We start from the raw sequence: 24,012 nt of genomic DNA on the forward strand, positions 1-24,012 counted from the left end.
ACAATTCTTTATTGAACATAATGAGAATTACAAGCATGAAAGAATGGTATTTTGTCTACACACCATTTTTTTCTATGTAATCTCCGTCCCGTTCCATGCCCATCCTCCAGCGTGAAAAAAAGGGTATGTATGCTCCGTTGGTACCAATCCTTGTCCTGGTGGCGGAGCCAGTACTTCACTTTGTGGATCATCTCCTCATCGTCCTCAAAATGTCTTCCACAAATGGCATCATGTAATGGCCCAAATAAGAGGAAATCTAAGAGGGCTAGGTCAGGACTGTAGGGTGGTTGGGGTAACACTGTCCAATCCTATTTTGTGATGTGTTCAGCAGTCCTCAGACTTGCATGGGGTTGAGCGTTATCATGTTGCAGCAGAACATCTGGGTTGCCGTGGCACCGAAGTCACTGGAAGCACGTCTTGAGTTTTGTTCATGTTTTGACATATGCTTCTGAAGTAATGGTACTGCCTCTTGGCATCACATCAATGAGAATCACATTTTAACAATCCCAGAACATGGTGGTCACGATCTTACTTGCGGAAGCAGTTACTTTGAATTTTTTCTTCTGTCGGGAGTTTTGAGCTCAAAATGGTGAACCCAGGTTTCATCACCTGTCACAATCCAGGACAAGGCCTCTCCCTCAGCTTCAAAATGTTGCATCAAATCAGAACAAATGTTTTTTCTGTGCGATTTGTGATCCACTGTTAGACATCGCGGGTCCCATCTTGCACACACTTTTGAATATCCAAGAATGCAGATAATTGCATCCACACTTCTTTTACTGATTGATATATGCAACACCAACTGCCGAGTCGTAATACGTCTGTCCTCGTGGATGACAACATAAGCTCCGCAACAGGGCTCCATAGACTTTTCACAAGCGTTTGTGAATACTCCCCACAGTTTCTTTCTCTGCAGTGAGGAATTCAATCGTGGCTCGTTGCTTGTAACGTACATCACCTACAGACGCCATTTTGAAACTGTGCTGCTGCTACACTATCTGTCAGAAGTGACAGAAACTTGGCGCACTCTCTCAGGAGACTTCAAATAATACATATGTAACATTTCACATTTGTAGTCTTTTTTTGGGCTGGGGAAAAAAATGCGATGCATTACTTTCTGAGCAACCCTGGTACTTGCAGCGAGCTATGGGATTTGAGCACATTGGTCATACGAGACAGGACTCATGTATGAAGCTGACCGCCTGCTATTCTCTCTTACTTACATATTTGTGATGTAAGGCCTCACACCCCCTCCAATTACAAGAAATTTTTGCGAAAAAAGTTTAAGAATTATTCTGCATCACGATTATTTTTCTAGTTTTAATAGTTTCCCAACAGCAAACTAAATACATAATTCTTACTCTGGACCTGGCAGACCAAAACTAACCTAGCCTACATTTTACAAAAACTATTGTTTTTGACATTCTTCACAAAATTATAAATTATACAAATTCTTTTTCAAAACAACAAATTAACTCCTGTTTCTCAAACAGTTCATACTGTTTACAGCATTTTAGTTAAATAATGAATTTCATTGTTTAAATTTTTCCTGCACTCTTCGCTTTATAGTGCATCCACGTATGTATGTAGATTCATCCTACTTTATAATCGACACTTCACTAGTGTCCTGCTACATTGTGAACCGTATATCTTACATCATTACAGCACCTTATTTTTGTGGCATCCATAACATTTCACCTTCACTTCCTATACAGTTCAGACTGCCATTACATGGTCATTTATCTGAAAACACAGTTTCCACTAAGATTACAATTTTACACATATTCCTGAAAAGTAGTTTTTAGTGCAGGTATTTTCTTTAAAATTTTTCTTTTTCTTTATGAAACTCATGACATCTTTAAATATTTTCATTGTTCTTGTTATCAGAAGTGAATTAACAGAGACTTTTTTTCAATTGATGCATTCACTTGGCACAAATATGAAATTGATTGAAAAAAAATAGTACCTTTCAAAGTGAGGGTCAATCTGTGACTTTAACTAAATAGGTAGCTAGTGAAAGCATTGGCTAAATTTACTTAACTAATTCAGCATATCTACATTATACTGATTTTTAAAAATTTTTTGAAACTTAAAACTATCATAAATCATTCTTTTACAAATTATACAACGTAACATAGTTACCAATATTTTTCTGTTTCTCTCCCATACATTATAGATAGGCCACACTGCCCCTCAAAATCTTTATTGTAAAGTATTTTCACTTCATGCAGAGCAGATCACATCAGAATAGCATGAAATTATTTACAGAACTTTTCATATCATTCTTGCCCGCTCTTATTATACTTTCACACTTTTGTTTAGTCGTGTCAGTGTTAGTAGTAGTCGTTATGTCAGTATTACTAGATCCTTTTCATATTCCTACTAAAGCTTCTACATCGCTATACTACCGATCTCCTTACAAAATCCTTTATCCATTTTTCATCACCACAGTGCATCCTTTTATGATTAGTTATCTTTGTCCTTGTTACTTTCCCAACATTGTCTGCTTGGTTTTATAAGTTACATCTGGTTAGTTTTACATTACTGCTCCAAAACCTCTTCTACTAAAAGTCACATTATTCAATCTTTAGTTTCCTTGTACTAATCATTGCATGTACGTCACCTTCAGCAATTGTTACACCACAAATTCAGTAAACATTTTCCATTTTTCAACGCAACTACTCATCCTCTCTTCTAAAAGTTGCCTTATTTCAGCATCACATTCCTAATAAACAGTAGACCTCAGTTACACTCTTCAGAATTCCATAATACTTTCCTTTGCTCTGAATTTCTTTATATTTCCAATAATTAACTTAAGTACAACACCCCCTAATACCTTTACTTTTCCCTTGATGGCAAAGAAGATGTCAGATAAAGTTTAAAATTATAGGAGAGGAATGTTTACAATATGAAATGGCAATAAAATAATATTGTCAATGACTCGAGTACCTGATGATCGTCAGTCACCCACCTGACATTGCAAAGAATGCAATGCCCTCTCAGGATTTGACCCTCAGCTCGTATCTGTTGTTGTTGTGGTCTTCAGTCCTGAGATTGGTTTGCTGCAGCTCTCCATGCTACTCTATCCTGTGCAAGCTTCTTCATCTCCCAGTACCTACTGCAACCTACATCCTTCTGAATCTGCTTAGTGTATTCATCTCTTGGTCTCCCCCTATGATTTTTACCCTCCACGCTGCCCTCCAATACTAAATTGGTGATCCCTTGATGCCTCAGAACATGTCCTACCAACCGATCCCTTCTTCTGGTCAAGTTGTGCCACAAACTTCTCTTCTCCCCAATTCTATTCAGTACTTCCTCATTAGTTATGTGATCTACCCATCTAATCTTCAGCATTCTTCTGTAGCACCACATTTCAAAAGCTTCTATTCTCTTCTTGTCCAACTTATTTACCGTTCATGTTTCACTTCCATACATGGCTACACTCCATACAAATACTTCCAGAAATAAGTTCCTGACACTTACATCTATACTCGATGTTAACAAATTTCTCTTCTTCAGAAACGCTTTCCTTACCATTGCCAGTCTACATTTTATATCCTCTCTACTTCGTCCATCATCAGTTATTTTGCTCCCCAAATAGCAAAACTCCTTTACTACTTTAAGTGTCTCATTTCCTAATCTAATACCCTCAGCATCACCCGACTTAACTCGACTACATTCCATTATCCTCGGTTTGCTTTTGTTGATGTTCATCTTATATCCTCCCTTCAAGACACCATCCATTCTGTTCAACTGCTCTTCCAAGTCCTTTGCTGTCTCTGACAGAATTACAATGTCATCGGCGAACCTCAAAGTTTTTATTTCTTCTCCATGGATTTTAATACCTACTCCAAATTTTTCTTTTGTTTCCTTTACTGCTTGCTCAATATAGAGATTGAATAACATCGGGGAGAGGCTACAACCCTGTCTTACTCCCTTCCCAACCACTGCTTACCTTTCATGTCCCTCAACTCTTAGAACTGCCATCTGGTTTCTGTACAAGTTGTAAATAGCCTTTCGCTCCCTGTATTTTACCCCTGCCACCTTTAGAATTTGAAAGAGAGTATTCCAGTCAAGATTGTCAAAAGCTTTCTCTAAGTCTACAAATGCTAGAAACGTAGGTTTGCCTTTCCTTAATCTTTCTTCTAAGATAAGTCGTAAGGTCAGTATTGCCTCACGTGTTCCAGTATTTCTACGGAATCCAAACTGATCTTCCCCGAGGTCGGCTTCTACTAGTTTTTCCATTCGTCTGTAAAGAATTCGTGTTAGTACTTTGCAGCTGTGACTTATTAAACTGATTGTTCGGTAATTTTCACATCTGTCAACACCTGCTTTCTTTGGGATTGGAATTATTATATTCTTCTTGAAGTCTGAGGGTATTTCGCCTGTTTCATACATATTGCTCACCAGATGGTAGAGTTTTGTCAGGACTGGCTCTCCCAAGGCCGTCAGTAGTTCCAATGGAATGTTGTCTACTCCGGGGGCCTTGTTTCGACTCAGGTCCTTCAGTGCTCTGTCAAACTCTTCACGCAGTATCGTATCTCCCATTTCATCTTCATCTACATCCTCTTCCAGTTCCATAATATTGTCCTCAAGTGCATCGCCCTTGTATAGACCTTCTATATAATCCTACCACCTTTCTGCTTTCCCTTCTTTGCTTAGAACTGTGTTTCCATCTGAGCTCTTGATGTTCATACATGTGGTTCTCTTATCTCCAAAGGTCTCTTTAATTTTCCTGTAGGCAGTATCTATCTTACCCCTAGTGAGATAAGCCTCTACATCCTTACATTTGTCCTCTAGCCATCCCTGCTTAGCCATTTTGCACTTCCTGTCGATCCCATTTTTGAGACGTTTATATTCCTTTTTGCCTGATTCATTTACTGCATTTTTATATTTTCTCCTTTCATCAATTAAATTCAATATTTCTTCTGTTACCCAAGGATTTCTACTAGCCCTCGTCTTTTTACCTACTTGATCCTCTGCTGCCTTCACTACTTCATCCCTCAAAGCTACCCATTCTTCTTCTACTGTATTTATTTCCCCCATTCCTGTCAATTGCTCCCTTATGCTCTCCCTGAATCTCTGTACAACCTCTGGTTCTTTTAGTTTATCCAGGTCCCATCTCCTTAAATTCCCACCTTTTTGCAGTTTCTTCAGTTTTAATCTACAGGTCATAACCAATAGATTGTGGTCAGAGTCCACATCTGCCCCTGGAAATATCTTACAATTTAAAACCTGGTTCCTAAATCTCTGTCTTACCATTATATATTCTATCTGAAATCTTTTAGTATCTCCAGGGTTCTTCCATGTATACAACCTTCTTTCATGATTCTTAAACCAAGTGTTAGTTATGATTATGTTGTGCTCTGTGCAAAATTCGACCAGGCGGCTTCCTCTTTCATTTCTTAGCCCCAATCCATATTCACCTACTACGTTTCCTTCCCTCCCTTTTCCTACACTCGAATTCCAGTCACCCATGACTATTAAATTTTCGTCTCCCTTCACTATCTGAATAATTTCTTTTATTTCATCATACATTTCTTCAATTTCTTCGTCATCTGCTGAGCTGGTTGGCATATAAACTTGTACTACTGTAGTAGGTGTGGGCTTCGTATCTATCTTGGCCACAATAATGCTTTCACTATGCTGTTTGTGGTAGCTTACCCGCATTCCTATATTCCTATTCATTATTAAACCTACTCCTGCATTACCCCTATTTGACTTTGTGTTTATAACCCTGTAGTCACCTGACCAGAAGTCTTATTCCTCCTGCCACCGAACTTCACTAATTCCCACTATATCTAACTTTAACCTATCCATTTCCCTTTTTAAATTTTCTAACCTACCTGCCCGATTAAGGGATCTGACATTCCACGCTCCGATCCGTAGAACGCCAGTTTTCTTTCTCCTGATAACGACATCCTCTTGAGTAGTCCCCGCCCGGAGATCCGAATGGGGGACTATTTTACCTCCGGAAATTTTTACCCAAGAGGACGCCATCATCATTTAATCATACAGTAAAGCTGCATGCCCTCGGGAAAAATTATGGCCGTAGTTTCCCCTTGCTTTCAGCTGTTCGCAGTACCAGCACAGCAAGGCCGTTTTGGTTATTGTTACAAGGCCAGATCAGTCAATCATCCAGACTGTTGCCCTTGCAACTACTGAAAAGGCTGCTGCCCCTCTTCAGGAACCACACGTTTGTCTGGCCTCTCAACAGATACCCCTCCGTTGTGGTTGTACCTAAGGTACGGCTATCTGTATCACAGAGGCACGCAAGCCTCCCCACCAACGGCAAGGTCCATGGTTCATGGGGAGAGCTTGTATCTAATGCAAGCAAATCCTCCACTTTTATCTCTATTTTGTTATGGCTCATTTCGAATTCCTCTGAATTTATCCCCAATTCTTTGCCATATTCATTATATTCTTCTTCTTCTTCTTCTTCTTCTTTCCTACAATATTTTAGAGGAATACTGTCCCTTTCCTCAGTTGTCAATTTATTTTTTGTGTAAAATTGTATACTAAATGTTGCCCCCTTTACTTCCCAAACCACAAGATCATTATTGAAATCCAACTTCCCTTTGTGTTTATTAGAGAAATCGGCCCCATCAATGTGTCAGTGCTCAGCCTGGAAATTATCAGAAAGTTGTGATACAACTGTATATCATTGTTGTTAATAGAAAATATTATTTCATATTTTACCGGCTTCTTTATATTTACAGCGGCTACAATTATTTGGATGCCGATCAATACCAGTTTCTCCTTATTACGTAAAGCACCAAACAATTTCTATCAGCACAAAGATCACTACCACTGTCACCTAAACACTGCACTTCTGTGCCTTATACTGAGTGAGGTGCCACAGTGATTAGCACCCTGGACTCGCATTCAGGAGAACGACAGTTCAAACCCATGTCCTACCATCCAGATTTAAGTTTTCTGCGATTTCCCTAAATTGCTCCAGGCAAAGCCAGGATGTTTCCTTTGAAAGGACATGGCTAATTTCCTTTCCCATCCTTGATGATACAGACCGAGCTTGTGCCCTGTCTCTAATGACCTCGATGTCAGTGGGACGTTAAACCCAATCTTCCTTCCTTCCCTCCTTGTACTTCGAACTAATTATAGGCTGTCCTGTCTTTTCCCCAGTGTTATTGACTTAATCTTCCTCTAGTAAATTGTGTACAACTTCCACTCAGTCAAAACATTCTGTGTGTCTTGGAGATAACATACACATTTGAAAGATTGCAGTCACTGTCCTTCCTTTCAACATTTGTCCACTAATGACACATCAAAACACCTCTCCACATCCATCTCTTCTCTATTTACCATAATTAATTTTTTCACAAACACTCCTTATTCACAGTCATCTTCATCCTCCCCTAAATTCTCACCGACTGACCGACCTCGCTGTGGTCATCACCTACCTGCACTTCTCACATTGCTGCACGTAAATCTTCATTAATTGCCTTCAGCATTTGCTTTACCCTTTTCTTGTATGGCCCCAGCAATTCCTCAGTACTGTTCTCTGATTAACTGATGTATCTCATAACCAGTTGAATATTAGTATTAAACTGTGCAAAACAGTGTCTTTTTACTTTTGACCAGTCACAACTTCGTAGCTTTTATGAACTGTTTATCAGAAGAACAAATTTATAAAATCCAAAAATTCCAAATAACTATCTCTTTAAATAACAAAATTATCGTAAAATGTATCTTGTTTTCTCAGTCCCATAAACTGGTTAGTTGCACTTTTAAAATTTCCCATGAGTATGATTTTCTCTCTCAGCATGCAGTTCTCACACCAAAGTATACTCAGTTAATAGACAAAACGATATTTATTTATTTAATACTAACACTAACAATTAAACAGATAGCAATAATTCATGAAAGTCACAATAAATACAGTTTTGTTTTCCTAAAATACTGTAATCTCATAGTGCATAAGCTGCCGGTGCCTTTTGGCCACTGCTAAAACTACTTGCTACGAGCTATTGGATTTGAGTGCATTGGTCATGGCGAGCATGACTCTCGTATGAAGCTGGTGCCTGCTACTGTCTGTTACTTACATAGGTGCAATATAAGGTGCTATGCCTCACAGTTACATGCTGAACATTTATAAGTTGTTGTGTAGTGAACATACATACACGTTACAATAACAGAAATTCTTGTACAGAATAGGTGGTGTTATTGAGCGTGTGTGTGTGTGTGTGTGTGTGTGTGTGTGTGTGTGTGTGTGTGTGTGTGTGTTTTGCCTACACCTAACGAAGAACTGATCGTGTCAGTCTTCTAGATTGTGTATTGTTTGATTTTGTTGAGATCAAGACTAAGATTTCATAGCCAAAAAATACTGCTGCTTTGTAACGTTTACTGTTGTATATAATTTTTCTGTTATTTTCTTTAAGTATGTTAATTGCAAATATCATATCTTCCAAAATAAGGCACTGAGAAACTTTTCTGCACAACAAGGACAAGACAAAATATAAATTTTTGCTTCCATGGCACTGGACACAGTAGCCGCATTTTTGTCCTTTATGTGCCATTAATTTTAAAGCCTCTTAAGGTACCATCTTCAGGCACTTAGGAACAGTCATCGAAATGAAGTCTTCTGCAAGTGTATTTATTTCTGGAGTAGATTGTGGCACAATACTTCAAGACAATATACACTACCTGATAGGAAGTATCTGCACTCCTCCATGTAATGCAGAATTGGCCACTAGATTTCAGAAGAGGCAGAACTGACACTACAAAAGGAGGTAAGGAATATTGTGTTGTCTGTAGAGAAGCAGTAACAACAGGCTGGATTGCACAGGAGATCACAGTGACTTTTAATGTGGATTGCTCACTGGATGTAATCTGAGTATCAAATCCATCAGGGACATTTCAACACTTGTAAATCAAAGTTGCCCGAGTCAATGGCTGGAGATGTGATTGTGAAGTGAAAATACACTGCCGTTTGTGGAAAGTGCCGCACAGGGAAGGAATTACCTGAATAGCGCCATACTTGGTGGAAGCTGTGACAGGTGTGCAAGCAATAAGTCGTACATTTTGCAGTGAGATGGGGTACATGTAGGCCGAGCAGAGCCCTCTCGTATTGGTCCGACAGGGTCGGTGTTGCGCCTAGTGTAGTCGGTGCAGAGCTGTTACACGAGATGGAAACAATACACTGAGTGCCAGTATGCCTCGTCAACATCAAAGGGAGCCATATCGGCCCGTGAGTGAGTTCGAAAGGGACAGAATGATCGGTCTCCGGGACATTTCGGATCGCTCAGGGCATGCTGCTATGACAGTGTGTGGAAGCGGTGGCTAGAGGAAGGTCCTACACAGTGACGAGCGGGAACTGGAGCACGGAATGTGACCACAGCACTGGACGACAGTCATCTTGTCCATGTAGCCATTACAGACCGTACAGCACTGCAACAGGTGTGAACTTGTCTGCATCGAAGTATCGTTCTCATCTGCTGCAGGTTGGACTGGTTGCATGCATGCCATTACATTGGCTTCCATTGTCAGAAACGACAAGCTCCTCCAACTGTAATGGACACGTGAACACCACCACTGGGGTGCTGGGTGGCAACATGTAATCTTTTCGGATGAGTCCCACTTCGTACTCCCCCTGCTTCAGACATCTCCACAGGCCACATTTCAACAGGGCAATGCCTGGCCGCATATTGCGAGGAATGTACAGGCTTTCTTCGAAGAGTGACGGGTACCATTGCTTCCCTGGCCTGCGCATTCGCCAGCTGTGTCGCCTGTGGAACGTGTCTGGGGCATGGTTGGTCAGCACCTGGTGCGTCACAGTCCTCCGGTAACTGATGTCGCAGATTTTTGGGCTCGGATACAAACTGCGTGGAGGGAAATCTCTCAGGAATGTATTCAGAACATTAGTGATTCAATGCCATGGCATATAACAGCTCTATTTGCAGCGCGTGGTGGCCACACGACATAATGAATAGTGGGGTTCAAAGGACATGTATAGACTTGAAAAGGTAATCATTTGTTACTTGTTATGTACCTAACCTGTGGTATTAAATTAATGGAATTCATGTGTTTCCACAAATGGTAGTGTATGAAGGAACAGCCATGGGTAAACTGAGACTGGGCAGACCCCATGCACTAACAGACGAGTCGGTCCAGCATTCTAGAAGGTGGTTGTAAAGAACCACATGGAATCAATGGAAGGAATCATTCGTGAGTTCCCTAGTGCTTATCACCAGTCCAACTAGCAAAATGGCTGTGCGTAGAGGAATTAAAAAGAAAGGGGTACTATGGTCAAGCAGCTCCTACACATACTGTGGTCAGTGCTAAGTGACATTTGAGGTTATGTGGAGAGCAACACAACTAGACAGTGGATAAATGGAAACAAGTGGTTTGGACTGTTTGGCAGTCTGATAAAAGGGTTTGGGTTTTGCGACTGCCTGGAGCATGTTGCCTGCCATTGTGTGCTGCCAGCAGTGAAATACGAAGAAAGTGATGTTACAATATGGGGATAATTTTCACGGTTAGGTTGTGGTCTCCATATCGTGGTTAAGGAAATGCTAGATGTGGAAGGATGTAAACACATTTTACAGTACTGTGTTATGCGTACAGTAGAGCAACAGTTCAAAGACATCAATTGTTTGTATCGGCAGGACAGTGCACCCTGTCATAAAGCGGCATCTGTGAGGCAATGATTTGTGGAGAATTACATTCATGAAATGGGCAGGCCTGCACAGAGTGCTGACCTTTGGGACGAGTTAGAATGTCGACTTTGCTTCAGGCACCTGTGTCCGAAATCACTACCTTCTCTGGTTTCAGATCTTCAGACACATCACTTACAGTGTTCTGAGCAGTGTTCAAGCTGTCATAAAGATGAAGATTGGACACACTCTGTATAATGTCCGCTAATAAGTGTTCGGATACTTTTCATTGGCCATTGTACTTCTGTGTGCATTTCATTTCAGTATCTGCGCCTTAGTACCAGGAGATGAAACTGTAAGAGACTTCAAAACCTATTGCAAAAAACAACAAACACAGCTTAGTGGAAAATTAGTATGGAAATAGCATTTCTGCTCCAAAACAAAATATAACTACACTACTGACCATTAAAATTGCTACACCAAGAAAAAATGCAGATGATAAACAGGTATTCATTGGACAAATATATTATATTAGAACTGACATGTAATTACATTTTCACGCAATTTGGGTGCATAGATCCTTAGAAATCAGTACCCAGAACAACCACCTCTGGCCGTAATAGTGGCCTTGATACGCCTGGGCAGTGAGTCAAACAGAGCTTGGATGGCATGTACAGGTACAGCTGCCCATGCAACTTCAACACAATACCACAGTTCATCCAGAGTAGTGACTGGCGTATTGTGACAAGCCAGTTGCTCGGCCACCATTGACCAGACATTTTCAGTTGGTGAGAGATCTGGAGAATGTGCTGGCCAGGGCAGCAGTAGAACATTTTCTGTATCCAGAAAGGCCCGTACAGGTCCTGCAACATGTGGTTGTGTATTATCCTGCTGAAATGTAGGGTTTAGCAGGGATCAAATGAAGGGTAGAGCCACGGGTCGTAACACATCTGAAATGTAATGTCCACTGTTCAGAGTGCTGTCAATGTGAACAAGAGCTGACCGAGATGTGTAACCAATGGCACCCCATACCATCATGCCGGGTGATATGCCAGTATGGTGATGACAAATACACGCTTCCAATGTGTGTTCACCGCGATGTCGCCAAACACGAATGCGACTATCATGATGCTGTAAACAGAACCTGGATTTATCCAAAAAAATAAGGTTTTGCGATTCGTGCACCCAGGTTCGTTGATAGTACACCATTGCAGGCGCTCCTGTCTGTGATGCAGCGTCAAGAGTAACCGCAGCCACGGTCTCCGAGCTGATAGTCCATGCTGCTGCAAACGTTGTCGAACTGTTCGTGCAGATGGTTGTTGGCTGGCAAACGTCCCCATCTGTTGACTCAGGGATCGAGACGTGGCTGCACGATCTGTTACAGCCATGCGGATAAGATGCCTGTCATCTAGACTGCTAGTGATATGAGGCCGTTGGGATCCAGCACGGCGTTCCTATTACCCTCCTGAACCCACCGATTCCACATTCTGCTAACAGTCATTGGATCTCGACCAACGCGAGCAGCAATGTCGCGATACGGTAAACCGCAGTCACAATAGGTTACAATCCGACCTTTATCAAAGTCGGAAATGTGATGGTACGCATTTCTCCTCATTACATGAGGCATCACAACGACGTTTCACCCAAGCAACGCTGGTCAACTGCTGTTCGTGTATGAGAAATCGGTTGGAAACTTTCCTCATATCAGCACGTTGTAGGTGTCGCCACCGGCGCCAACCTTGTGTGAATGCTGTGAAAAGCTAATCATTTGCATATCACAGAATCTTCTTCCTGTCGGTTAAATTTCACGTCTGTAGCACGTCATCTTCATGGTGTAGCAGTTTTAATGGCCAGTAGTGTAGTTAACTGTGTGAAGTTCCAGTTACATGACGTGGTATAGATAAAAGTGAGTAATATAGGGCAGTAATTTTTTTATTTTTTATTTATTTTCAGATGTCCAAGTGAGAAGAATTGTCTTAATTATAAGTTCTAGTACGATTTAATTAGTGTTGTTACTCCTTACGTAGTGAGTGGTGGTCGATGGAAATGGAATTGTTGTCTCACGGAATGCACATACTGACTTCCTAGCAAATAAAAGAAGCAGTTTTGCATTTGAAATGAAAGTACTAGCAAATTCTACTGATACGACTACACGAAAAATAGCATATTATAGTTATTTTGAATCTGTCATTAGCTATGGTGTAATTTTCTGAGGAAATTCAAATAGTGTATTATGAAACTGCAGAAGAAATGTAGGAGGTACATGGGTACTGCACAGCAAAAAGAATCTTTTCACCCATTATTTCAGAAACTGTTCCCACCATATATGTTTATGAAATTACAATCTTCTTACGCAGCTGTCAAATAATTATTTGAAGAGAATTATTTTAACCACACCTAGAGCACAAGAAATGAAAATAATTTTATACTATGTACACATCAATTGAAATTATATGCTCAGATTCCACGGTACATGGGACAACAGTATGTAAGAAATCAATGGGCAAAAACATGTTTGATATGAACCCAGAGATTATAAAAATAAGGCTACAGCAGATTCTTTGGGAGAAATGATACTATTCAGTAGAATAATCCATAAAAGATGAAATGATAATTTGAGCAATGGAGAATCTCGTGTTAGATATTTTACTTGTTTGTATAACTAATCAGCTTTTTCAGAAGTAATGACACAGTATCAGAACCAAAACAAACAACCAAAGAAATTAGGATCATCAGTAAACAAAATATCAACATCTTTAGAACAATGTTAAGTAAGGAAACCTGGAATGAAACCCTACAGGCCCAGAGTGTAAATGAAAAGTATGATGCATTTATTTCAAAAATTGAGTACCATTTTAATGTAGCATTTCCCAAAGTAAAGAGACAAGAAAGGGAGCAAGATCAAACACAGTGAATTACCAGTGAAACACTAGAACAGCGAAGGAAGCTTCAGGATGTGAGATGGATGGGCGAAGCTGAAAACTATAAAATGTTAAAAAAGAAGTATAGAAAAACAATAAGAGAAGCCAAAGCAAGAGCAATTGACACCACTATAGCGAACTCAAAAAACAAGGCAAAGGCAGCATGGAATGCAATCAATGCTGAAAGAAAGGAAAAAGATGGGTCTAACAAAGAAGAAGGTATTAGGTCAATTAAAATAGACAACACAGTGGTCACAGATGGTATGGAAATATCAGACATAATAATAACTATATCAGAGTAGTACAAAACTTAAAATTGGAAAGAAATAGTCAAAAACAGAAGGGTATTAAGGTAGCAAAAAGATCATGCAGTACTATGTTCTTAAGACCAGTCACGGAAGATGAATTGCGGAAAACTATACAGAAACTGAAGTCCAAGAAATCAGCTGGTGATGATGAAATATCAAATCATGTAATAAAGCTGGTATGTGAGGAGATAATAACACCACTGCTGAACATAGCAAACTGTTCTTTCAGAGATGCAATTTTTCCAGAAAAACTGAAGATAACGAAGGTAGTGCCAGTGTACAAGAAAGGGCGTAAGGATGATCCCAACAACTACAGACCAGTTTCACTGATATCAGGTTTCTCAAAAATCCTAGAAATGCTTATGTATACCAGATTAGTTAACTATTTGGACAAACATAACATTCTCATGACCTCACAACATGGTTTCAGAAAGGGTAAATCTACAGAATCAGCAATTGTCAGTCTAACAGAATACATTTTACAGTCCTTAGATGAGAAAAAGGTTGTCTCTGCAATGTTTCTGGATCTTTCAAAGGCATTTGACACCATTGACCATGAAATGCTGATACAAAAATTAAGCAACTATGGCATTCGGGGGCAACCAGGTGAATGGATAAAATCATACTTGTGCAACCGCAAGCAGTATGTATCATTAGGAAACTCGTACCAATCGGAAACCAAATCCATCATATATGGAGTGCCGCAGGGTTCGGTAATGGGGCCATTGTTATTTAATGTATTTGTTAATGATATAGGTGTTGAGGAGGAAGAAAAGAAAATATTGTATGCTGATGACGTGACAATACTAAATAGTGACCAAAATATGGAACAGCTTGAGAGAAGAGCATACATATCTGCAAATGTCACAGCTCAATGGCTGTTGGAAAATGAACTGGTTATAAATCTAAAAAAAACTATGTATGCAGTGTTTAAAAACAAAGAAAAGGCTGTAGACATGGATTTAGAGGTTGACGGAACAAGGCTGGAAGAAGTAGAATCTGCTAGATTCTTAGGTATTCTTGTGGATAATGAACTGAAATGGAAAAAACATATTAATAATGTCTGTAAGAAACTGAGCTCTGTCATATTCTTAATGATGCAGCTATCACAGTATTCAGACAAGAACCTTCTGTGTACAGTGTATCATGGACTTTTCGAACCATACTTACAGTATGGAGTGACGGTGTGGGGAAACTCAAACAAACAAGAGACAAAACGAGTGTTCACATTACCAAAAAAAGCAATTAGGACCATTTTAAGAAGAAAGACCTCTGAAACATGCAGAAACTGTTTCAAGAATTTAGGTATCTTAACTTTTTCATCATTATATATATACAAAACAATAATGTACATCACAAAAGGTAGTGAGGACTGGATTACAAATGCTAGTGTACACACCCACAATACAAGAAAGAAGAATGAAGTACGGAGCATACCCCACCGACTGGCAATGCTAGAAAAAGGACCCCAGTACTCTGGTATCAGACTACTAAGAAGTCTGCCCAAAACCCTGCAAGATAGTGTACTTCACAATGACTTTCCAAAGAAACTTAAAGATTATCTCATTGAAAAAGTTTTACAGTGTTGCAGAATACTTACGCCATTAAATTTGTATATATTGTTACTCATTATCAGTGATGTAAAAATGTAAGCTAAAGGTGTAGAAAAATAATTGATAAAGAATTTTAATACTTTGACATGTCCTATATTACACGTACATTTACTGTACACGATGTAATCTTACAGGATCAAATAAAATTCAATTCAACAACTACAGACCAGTTTCACTGATATCAGGTTTCTCAAAAATCCTAGAAATGCTTATGTATACCAGATTAGTTAACTATTTGGACAAACATAACATTCTCATACCCTCACAACATGGTTTCAGAAAGGGTAAATCTACAGAGTCAGCAATTGTCAGTCTAACAGAATACATTTTACAGTCCTTAGATGAGAAAAAGGTTGTCTCTGCAATGTTTCTGGATCTTTCAAAGGCATTTGACACCATTGACCATGAAATGCTGATACAAAAGTTAAGCAACTATGGCATTCGAGGGCAACCAGGTGAATGGATAAAATCGTATTTGTGCAACCGCAAGCAGTATGTATCATTGGGAAACTCATACCAATCGGAAACCAAATTCATCAAATATGGAGTGGCGCAGGGTTCGGTAATGGGGTCATTGTTATTTAATGTATTTGTCAATGATTTAGGTGTTGAGGAGGAAGAAAAGAAAATATTGTATGTTGATGACATGACAATACTAAATAGTGACTAAAATATGGAACAGCTTGAGAGAAGAGCATACATATCTGCAAATGTCACAGCTCAATGGCTGTTGGAAAATGAACTGGTTATAAATCTAAAAAAGACTATGTATGCAGTGTTTAAAAACAAGGAAAAGGCTGTAGACATGGATTTAGAGGTTGATGGAACAAGGTTGGAAGAAGTAGAATCTGCTAGATTCTTATGTATTCTTGTGGGTAATGAACTGAAATGGAAAAAACATATTAATAATGTCTGTATAATAGAAGGAAACATTCCATGTGGGAAAAATTATATATAAAAACAAAGGTGAGGTGACTTACCGAACAAAAGCGCTGGCAGGTCGATAGACACACAAACAAACACAAACATACACACAAAATTCAAGCTTTCGCAACAAACTGTTGCCTCATCAGGAAAGAGGGAAGGAGAGGGGAAGACGAAAGGAAGTGGGTTTTAAGGGAGAGGGTAAGGAGTCATTCCAATCCCGGGTGCGGAAAGACTTACCTTAGGGGGAAAAAAGGACAGGTATACACTCGCGCACACGCACATATCCATCCACACATACAGACACAAAACCCACTTCCTTTCGTCTTCCCCTCTCCTTCCCTCTTTCCTGATGAGGCAACAGTTTGTTGCGAAAGCTTGAATTTTGTGTGTATGTTTGTGTTTGTTTGTGTGTCTATTGACCTGCCAGCACTTTCGTTCGGTAAGTCACCTCATCTTTGTTTTTGTCTGCTTGTGTCTGTATGTGTGGATGGATATGTGCGTGTGTGCGAGTGTATACCTGTCCTTTTTTCCCCCTAAGGTAAGTCTTTCCGCTCCCGGGATTGGAATGACTCCTTACCCTCTCCCTTAAAACCCACTTCCTTTTGTCTTCCCCTCTCCTTCCCTCTTTCCTGATGAGGCAACAGTTTGTTGCGAAAGCTTGAATTTTGTGTGTATGTTTGTGTTTGTTTGTGTGTCTATCGACCTGCCAGCGCTTTTGTTCGGTAAGTCACCTCATCTTTGTTTTTATATATAATTTTTCCCACGTGGAATGTTTCCTTCCATTATAAAGAATGTTAATACTTTGACATGTCCTATATTACACGTACATTTACTGTACACAATGTAATCTTACAGGATCAAATAAATTCAATTCAATTCAATATTCAGGGTGATTCTTATTAAAATCTTGGGAAAACCCAAAAATGGATGAGAAATGTTGAAATCTGATGTTACCAGATGATATACCTCACCACAAGTGCAGTCGTTGACTTGAACACGAAGGGACAATTGGGCAATGCAATACTTACACTCGAGCAAACAGTGCTCATACCGAACACCAATTGTAAGTGTGATTTCTTGTAAATATGTAAGTTAGAAAATTAAATTGTCCTCACTAAGACCAAGTAAACACTGGTCTTATTTTGTGTTTCTTTCCTTCTGTCTCTTTATTATTATTTTTTTACAGACACAATTTAATAGAGAAAATGTAGGTCATTTACTGGTAATGATGCAGTTCGGTAGCTTTTACTCATTTACTTGTTACACAATACAGTAGGTTTTTGTTGTATTGTATTTTGCAGTAAACTATTGGAGACCAGTAAATAAACTAATAAATCTTACCTCGGTGTAAACACACAGTTGCCTAACACAGTGAAAAAATTGCTGCCTGCCAGAACCTGAGTTCCATGCACTAAAGTCATGCACGTGGGCCCAGACACACACCGACATGAATACACAGCTTAGGTTAGGATGACCGGGTGCGGTAGATCTGTAGGCTCAGCTGCTGCATGTGTAGTGAGGTACATCATTTGTTGATGTCACGTGTTTTAACATTTCTCATCCGCTTTATGGGTGTTTCTCAACATTTGTGGCACCACGTCACTTATGTTAAATTATTTGTCTCAGTATCATATACATCACTTCGGAGATTTTCAAAAGTTAGTAAGAATTACCCTCTGTAACAGAATTGTTTTATTATTAGTATGCTGTTATTAAGATCAGTTTCGATGTGTGTACTCTACCTGAATCAGATAATTTAGATTATGTATGTTATGAGTCTCATAAACCAGAAGTCACAATATTCTCATAATTTGTGAGCTCAACATGTCATTTCATTCCCCGCACAGGTACGGGCGAAGGACGTCGAGCGACCGTTCGAGTGCCAGCTCTGCCAAAAACGTTTTGTGCGGAAACACCACCTACAGGCTCACCTGCGTTCGCACAGTGGTATCAAGCCGTTTAATTGTCCATTGTGCGGCAAGGCTCTGAGTAGCAAGCAGAGTGTTGGGATACACTTGCGTCAGCACGAGCCGGTGCCGCCAGTGTCACGTCAACACCAGCCGATACTGCCAGTGCCCGCTTCGCGTCCCCAGTGATGTAGCTACGCCATCTCTGTGGGTGTCCTCGCGAGAGTCTTTATGTATCACCAACTGGTGGAGGGTCCAGCCTCCAGAGTACGGAGACAATGGTTTCGTTTAGTTTGGTGGGTCGACTGCCGGACGCATGAGAATGTAAAATATTATTTTGTCGTGTGGAATGTGATTGTGCACGCAGTTTTACTGGGTGTGTGCATACCTCTAAGTGTCTGCAACTAGTATAATGTCAGATGGTGTACCATTGGTCAAACTGAGCTATTAGTTTCCATGGGTGAGCTGTGATATCTTTGTGCATGTGTGTATAAGAATGTATGTATTCGCTAGTAATGTTCAGAAATAGTGTTCCTATACAGATACAGACTAGATAAGCCATTTATAAGCAACATGTCTCGGGTAACGGTGGCTGCTTTTTTAATTTCCTACGCAAAGAACTTCTTGTGTGTCCACATTTTAATTTTGATTCTTGTGGAGACTACACTATTTGTGGCTAATTTTAGCAATTACATGAATACAAGAGACTCTGCAGAACAGTGAAATATTGCGTGCTTAAAAGAATATACTCTAAAGATTTGTAGAATGTTTCCTTACCTTTAAGTAGCGTACTACCTCTGTTTCGGAATCCACTCAGATTTAATGAGAAATACGTGGAAAATTTATTCAACTATACGACAGCAACTCTTGTTTGCTTCCTCAGTTTCTATTGCCTTTGTGCTTTGAACTTGTTACCTTCCCACAAATTCCAACTTCACACACATGAGGATTTTGACAATGTAACATGATGATTAGTTCAGTTGAAGACTTGTACCAAAGAAAAAAAGCCTGCATATCTAGCATTAGTGGACTCTAGCATTATAGTTTGAATAAATTAATTCTGTGATTGACAAATGTTTGTGGTAGTTGGCTGATACCTGACCCCTACACTTGATTCGGCTAAAATGATTCGGTACTCTCCATGCCAGATATTGCAAGCAAGGTCGCAACTCTCAACTCCTTAAATTTCTGTCAAGGTTTTGTTTTCTAGTGGGTCAGAATAAATATTTGTAGAAAAGATGGAATAAGCAGGATGTTGAATAATATTACACTCTTAAAAAAAAAAAAAAAAATCAGTTGCACTCGGATTGGTGACCGTCTGGGTCTGCCGATCTCAGTTGGCAAGTGGGGTACACTCAGCCCTTCTGAGATCACTTGAGGTGCTACTTGATTGAGAAATAGTGGCTCCTGTCATGAAAACAGACAATGGCCAGTAGAACAGTGCGCTGACCACATGACCCTGCATATCCGCACCCAGTGATCCCTAACAGTTGAGGATGACGCGGCGGTTGGTCAGTATTGTTGGGCATTCTGAGGCCTATATGAGCAGATTTTAGTTTAGTTTGTTTTTGAGTATTATACTGGATTCTTACAAGGGGTCTTTACAGATTGACCCTCTTTGATTTTCTTCATATAAATATGATTTAAAGGTAAGTGCCTTGAGTATCAATTTCCTAAACCAGTATAGCGCACTTGGCAAAACAAATAGAAAAAATTGAGCTTGAAGGTTATTGCCTACTGTCAAGTACAAAAAATTTGGAGCTTTTTCAACAGAGCTGTGTATATTTCTAGTCTTTTAATTGTGAGGTTGCCAGTTCTATTTTTGTTAGGGGGCAACTTTATCCTTTTGTTTGAATTCTACTATATATTTTTATCAAATTTAAATGTTAATTAACAAGTGTTGAACCATATTTTTTTATAAAAATAACATTTCTTTTATTTTTAATCCCTAATCACATGGAAATGGGGGTATTTGTAATTAATTATAATTTAGTACAAAAATGTGAAGTGTATTGGCAAATGAAAAAAATTCATGTCAGTAATAGTTTTTAATATGTTTGTGTTCACTCATAACCTCTAGAAATGAAAAGTGTGACATAGTGATTTAGGAAATGAAACAATGGAAAATCAAGTTTGGAATAATGTCAGTATTATGAAAAGGGTAGATTGCTATTCACCATACAGTGGAGATGTTGAGTTGCATGTAGGTACAACAAAAAAACTGTCTACAAGTAAGCTTACAATATTTTTGTTATGCCTATAGGTGACTCATATCTCCACTTTATGGTGAGTAGCAAGCTATCCTTTTCATGATTTAGGAAATTGATATCCAGGCATTGACCTTGAAATCCAGAAAATTAAAAATGACTGGCTCATAAGGTGTCCTAGTATGTCTAAACTTTGACTTGCAGAGTATGAAGTACCAAGGTCATTATTTCTTTTGGCAAAATGAAGACAGAACAGAGGAAAGCTAATCCTGTTTACATCTACAACATGTTGAATTTTTGTAACTTTGCAACTTTTTGTTGGGGGAGGAATATCTCGATGGAGAAGCTTTCAGAAAACAGATTTACTTCTATTTTGTAATGGACTGTTAATATTCTGCTTCAGTTGATGATGCTGGTCAAAGTTATGGAGTAAACTGCAAATTTGAAGACCCATTTGTGGAATGAAATTTTATTGTTATGAGAAAGGCCAGAAAGCCTGAAAAAGAGAGGAAGCTAACTACTGATGGCCACAGGTCTTTTCTGTGAAACAGTGAATACATTTTTGTATTTTGTCTACCATTTTGCCTCAAATAAGATTCGGGTAATTTGGGCGCTACCACCTTCAACCTTGTTGAGTGTGCACTTTCATTGCTTACAACTCATATATGACATGATTAATTATATTTTTACCAAATCAGTTATTTTTAACTGGAACACTTTTTAAAGTTAAGTGGTAGGCTAGAATAGTGTGTCAGGTAGCGATTCAGGCCCTTGCATTTCACAGACAGTGTTTAAAATCATAAGATAAAACTGTCAGCAGGGTTCCTGGTCAGCTCAGCTTGTAAAACCATTACCTGTGAACAGCAAAAGTCTGTGTTAGAGTTCCCATCAGTGCACACAGTTGTAATTTGTGAAAAAGTTTCATTACAGAACACAGTCCTTTTTGTGTTTGATTCATGGAGGATTAAATTATTGCAAATACGGAGTTATATAAGTTCAGCGATGTACAATATGATGAATAGACCTAAGGTGGTGGTATGCATATAAAGAGAAAAACAAAATCTTTTTTCTATTATTATCAAAGTAGGTGTTGAAAGTGGTAATTTAAGCTTAAGGTGTCACTGAGTAAAAATCAAGGAAAGTTTTTGGAGCACACTTTGCAACATCACACTAAAGATACCATGGTGATATATTGGAGCTAGAACTCTTATTGGCCGAAAAAAATTAACTGATAAACATCAAATTAAATGCAAAGCAAAAAGCAAATGAAACAAGGATCCAAAAATTTGAATATAAGAAAGTGAACTAAAGACAGGGAAATGGGAAAATAACAAAGATAGAAAGGATGCATTTCAGACAACCTAAAAGAGGCTGGGTATGTAAATGATAAAGAACAAGTGGCAACCAAATTACCTAATAATGTGAAAAGCATGATGATGCTTTTAATCATATTAGCTACAATTATGAAACTAAACTTTGCCCTTGTATACTGTGTCATAATGTAGAAATAATTTGTCCATTTGGATACAGCCGCTGTAATATCAAAATTTGTTGCAGGTGACTATGACTGAATTCTAAATTCTATTGTGAGCCACAATATATTTCTCTGGCGACAGCTTAAAGTAAAATAAAATTTTAGAATTAGCTGTGGTGTCCTCTAATCTTGATTCATCTTCTTCCATATTTTATTGTAATATATTTACAGTAGTAGCAATCTCACTTTTCATTGCCACATTCTGAAGTGCATGTTTGTTCTGATATGCAGTGTGATGCAGTTTCTCTGTGGCAAAGGGGGAGGGGAAATCAAAAGTAAGCAAGTGTATGTGATTCCTGTGACTACTGCCAGTTTCAGTGAAGGTCCTCTGATGTGTGTGATCAAACTGTGCTGTAAAATGTTAAAAACATTTCTATGGTTATTGTAAGTGGACTTTACCATGGTGACTGTTTTCAAAACACACCAGTGTAGTGTTTGTTGTGTTGCAGCACAGTCAGTGGAGTTTCAGATTGTGTTATACACACACACACACACACACACACACACACACATGTGTAACTAATGTGAACAAAATTCACAAGTTTATTTATTTTTCAATAAGTAATTAAAAACCCAGCTCCATTTGCATAGTCTTCATTTTAACTCCAAGGCTTAAGTAATCACACACAGCGCATCATAAAATACTGTTCACAATACAGATTTAATGGTGGCAGTGAGATTTTAAACTGTACATACAATAGTGTACCTCACAGTTCACTGCAATAGTCAAAATATTCACTTTTCACACTACAAGTTAAACAGGGCAAATAACAGGTGAGAAAGTTTTATCTCTTACAGTTGTAGTGAGATTGCTACTATCTATAAACTACCTAGTCTGTAGACTGCCACAGGGGAAAATAAACAGTGCAAGATCCACCTTTCGACTGCAGAACTACCCGCTACTGCAACACTTAAAATTTTTTGTGTTATTGAAGTTGAAAGTGGCTTATTGACATGTACAGTAGTTTAATATAGAATATTAACGTAGATATGGGAAAAGTGCTACATCATCTCTTTTGCCACAGGCAGTATGTGATACAGAACCCACTGTATTCATCAGGGCTGACAACTTTTCCAGGCTCTGTCATTCACAACAGGATATTCATTTCACACTTTCTACTGTCCTTGTTTTCCATAACAAGGGCAGTTATTTTCTGGATTCAGTTTGAGTGTGATCTCCCCCATCCAGTTCTTTTTCTAGTGGAATATTAGCATGACAGTTATTGTGTGTACTAACCAGTGCCCCTTAGTATGTATGTAAGCAGCACTTTGTGAAGGTTGATAATGTTGCCAGATTTTCATTGATAAATCGACTGTTTCTTATATGCCACTTCAGTGATAGAACACATCTTGTAGGAAGACTGATCAAGCAGCTGTTGATAGGGATAAGTTTGTGTGAATGTAATATGATGTTCCTTTCTTCTCGCCCATGGAAAGAACTGCAGATTGTCATCATGCACATGCAAATCTTAATTTAGATTGCCGATGCTTGTAAGCAGAGTCTTTCTGTCAAAGATGTATCTAGTATAAGAACACCTAATCAGTGAGATGTTTCTGTCTACAATTTGGGTTAAAAATGTTTGATAACCGTGTTATGTGTATGTGCTGATATGCATTTTAATTTCATGACATTTTAAAATACTTTTTGAGGACGTAAGCTGTTCATCGGTGTAAAAGAGGTGATGGTGTATAATGTACAGTTTCGTGAAAATGTGTATTTCTGGTTGTGTTGTTGACTGGTCGGTACTATGCAAGTTAACTGGAGTTAGGAAATTGTGTAACTATTAAAAATTGTTTATTTGTGGAAAATATATTTTCACAGGAGGATACTATCTTTGTTATTAGTGTGAACCTGTGAGGTGTGGCCTCAGAACTGCCCAATTGTAATAAGTGGATGTGCCAATAACTTTTGGCTTTTTTTAAAGCAAATGCTTTGTAGAGAAACTATGGCAACATCTTTAACTAGGAGCACAAAGGCTTTA

At 38.9% G+C, this 24,012-nt stretch overlaps 1 protein-coding gene across 2 annotated transcripts in view; it reads left to right on the plus strand.

Moving 5' to 3' along the window:
- The window catches only part of LOC124717240 (zinc finger and SCAN domain-containing protein 22-like), an 84,150-nt gene extending 64,525 nt beyond the window's left edge, over positions 1 to 19,625 (plus strand). For both annotated transcript variants that reach the window (XM_047244043.1, XM_047244042.1), the window contains exon 7: positions 18,230 to 19,625. In XM_047244043.1, coding sequence (XP_047099999.1) covers positions 18,230 to 18,478 — 249 coding nt within the window. In that variant the 3' untranslated portion in view covers positions 18,479 to 19,625. The remainder of the gene's footprint in view (positions 1 to 18,229) is intronic.
- Positions 19,626 to 24,012: the final 4,387 nt, after the last annotated feature.

The sequence above is a fragment of the Schistocerca piceifrons genome, chromosome 9 (assembly GCF_021461385.2).
Source record: "Schistocerca piceifrons isolate TAMUIC-IGC-003096 chromosome 9, iqSchPice1.1, whole genome shotgun sequence".
NCBI classification, from domain to species: Eukaryota; Metazoa; Arthropoda; class Insecta; order Orthoptera; family Acrididae; genus Schistocerca; species Schistocerca piceifrons.